At 54.3% G+C, this 1,472-nt stretch overlaps 1 protein-coding gene across 1 annotated transcript in view; it reads right to left on the minus strand.

The window, feature by feature from the left end:
- The window catches only part of LOC107683868 (uncharacterized), a gene marked incomplete at its 3' end in the record, with an annotated part of 2,184 nt that extends 1,662 nt beyond the window's left edge, over window positions 1-522 (minus strand). The window contains exon 1 of the mRNA XM_016479919.1: window positions 111-522. Within this exon, the coding sequence (XP_016335405.1) occupies window positions 111-522 (412 nt within the window). The remainder of the gene's footprint in view (window positions 1-110) is intronic.
- Between the last annotated feature and the right edge of the window lie 950 nt (window positions 523-1,472).

Raw genomic sequence — 1,472 nt, forward strand, 5'->3', positions numbered from 1 at the left:
GGGCTCTGTGAGCTCCCGGACTGGAGCGGGCTCTGTGAGCTCCCGGACTGGAGCGGGCTCTGTGAGCTCCCGGACTGGAGCGGGCTCTGTGAGCTCCCGGACTGGAGCGGGCTCTGTGAGCTCCCGGACTGGAGCGGGCTCTGGAGTGGGCTTTCCTGTCCTCCTTCTCACCCTCCGCCGCTTAGTGGGAGTCTGAAGGATAGAGGTGGTGGGAAAATCCCTGCAGAAGGGTTCTGACTGGCCTGGTATTGCCCACTGACTTCGACCCTGGAGATACCTGACGAAGCCCCAGAAGTCTAGGATCTCGAGTCCTTCCACCTCCCACTGGGGCAAAGGATTATCCAGACAGATGTTAAGGAGGTCCTTAAGTGCAGCCTCATTATAATTCAGCCCCACCGCCAGCATCCAAAAGGTCTGGGCAAAACCACCAACCTCCATTCCTTGCTGCCTCCGAGCCATCAGAGTCCGGTATCGATCCATTCGCTCCTTCCCTGTGGCATGAGGGACAATCCGAATGTCCATTTTAAAAAAAGGGAAAAAGAAAAACAAACTGCTGGATCTTGTAGTGGCTGCTAGATTCTGTCACGGAATGCCAGGAGAGACAAAGTAAGATCCATTTGCAGTTTAATGAAAGTAACAAATGAACAGAACAGAACAAAAACGTGGCAAAAGGTAATCCAAGACACAGAGAACAGAAAACACGATGAACATGAGACAACTATGAACTCAGAAGACAATACAATCTAGCAGCAAAGACAGACAGAGTGAGCATGGTATATATAGACAGGATAATGAGTAAATGGCAGGTGCAAATGATTGAAACTGATAACAGGTGCTAACGATCAAACAGGATGACAGGCAGGGGACTATGGGAAATGGAGTTGAATACATAAAACATAGAAACAGGAGAGTGCCCTCAAGTGCCCAGTCCAGGGCACTACAACCAGACACTGTGACATTACCCCCCCTCTACGGAGCGGATACCAGACGCTCCACCAGAAAACAAAAAAGTTCAGGAGGGTGGTGGAACTGAGGCGGACCAGGGGAAGGGATGGCGGGCCAGGACCATGCCAAGGAAGGGGGTCAGGGAACAGAGGTAGCCCAGGGTATAAGAGCGGAACCGGCAGGGTGGAAAGCCAAGGCGGGGCCGGCAGGACGAACCAGCAGAGCCCCAACCATACAGGAACCCCAGCAGACAGCCAAGACGGAGCTGGAGGAATGAGCCAGTGAGGCTCTTGCCACACCAAACCCCAGGCGGGCAACCAGGACGGAGCCGGAGTCCTGTCAGACAACATTGGTGGAACAGCAACCCCTCTCAGCCACTCAGGAGTACCTGAAAACAAGAGCAGAGAGAGCTTAGTATCAGCCTCAACGGCTGCAACAGGAGAACCAGATTGCTCCGCAACGGTCCCCGTGAGCTCCCCGGCTGGAGCAGACTCTGGACTGGGCTCTGTGAGCTCCCCGGCTGGAGC

The sequence above is a fragment of the Sinocyclocheilus anshuiensis genome, unplaced genomic scaffold (genome assembly GCF_001515605.1).
Source record: "Sinocyclocheilus anshuiensis isolate Anshui unplaced genomic scaffold, SAMN03320099.WGS_v1.1 scaffold21772, whole genome shotgun sequence".
Classification (NCBI taxonomy): Eukaryota; Metazoa; Chordata; class Actinopteri; order Cypriniformes; family Cyprinidae; genus Sinocyclocheilus; species Sinocyclocheilus anshuiensis.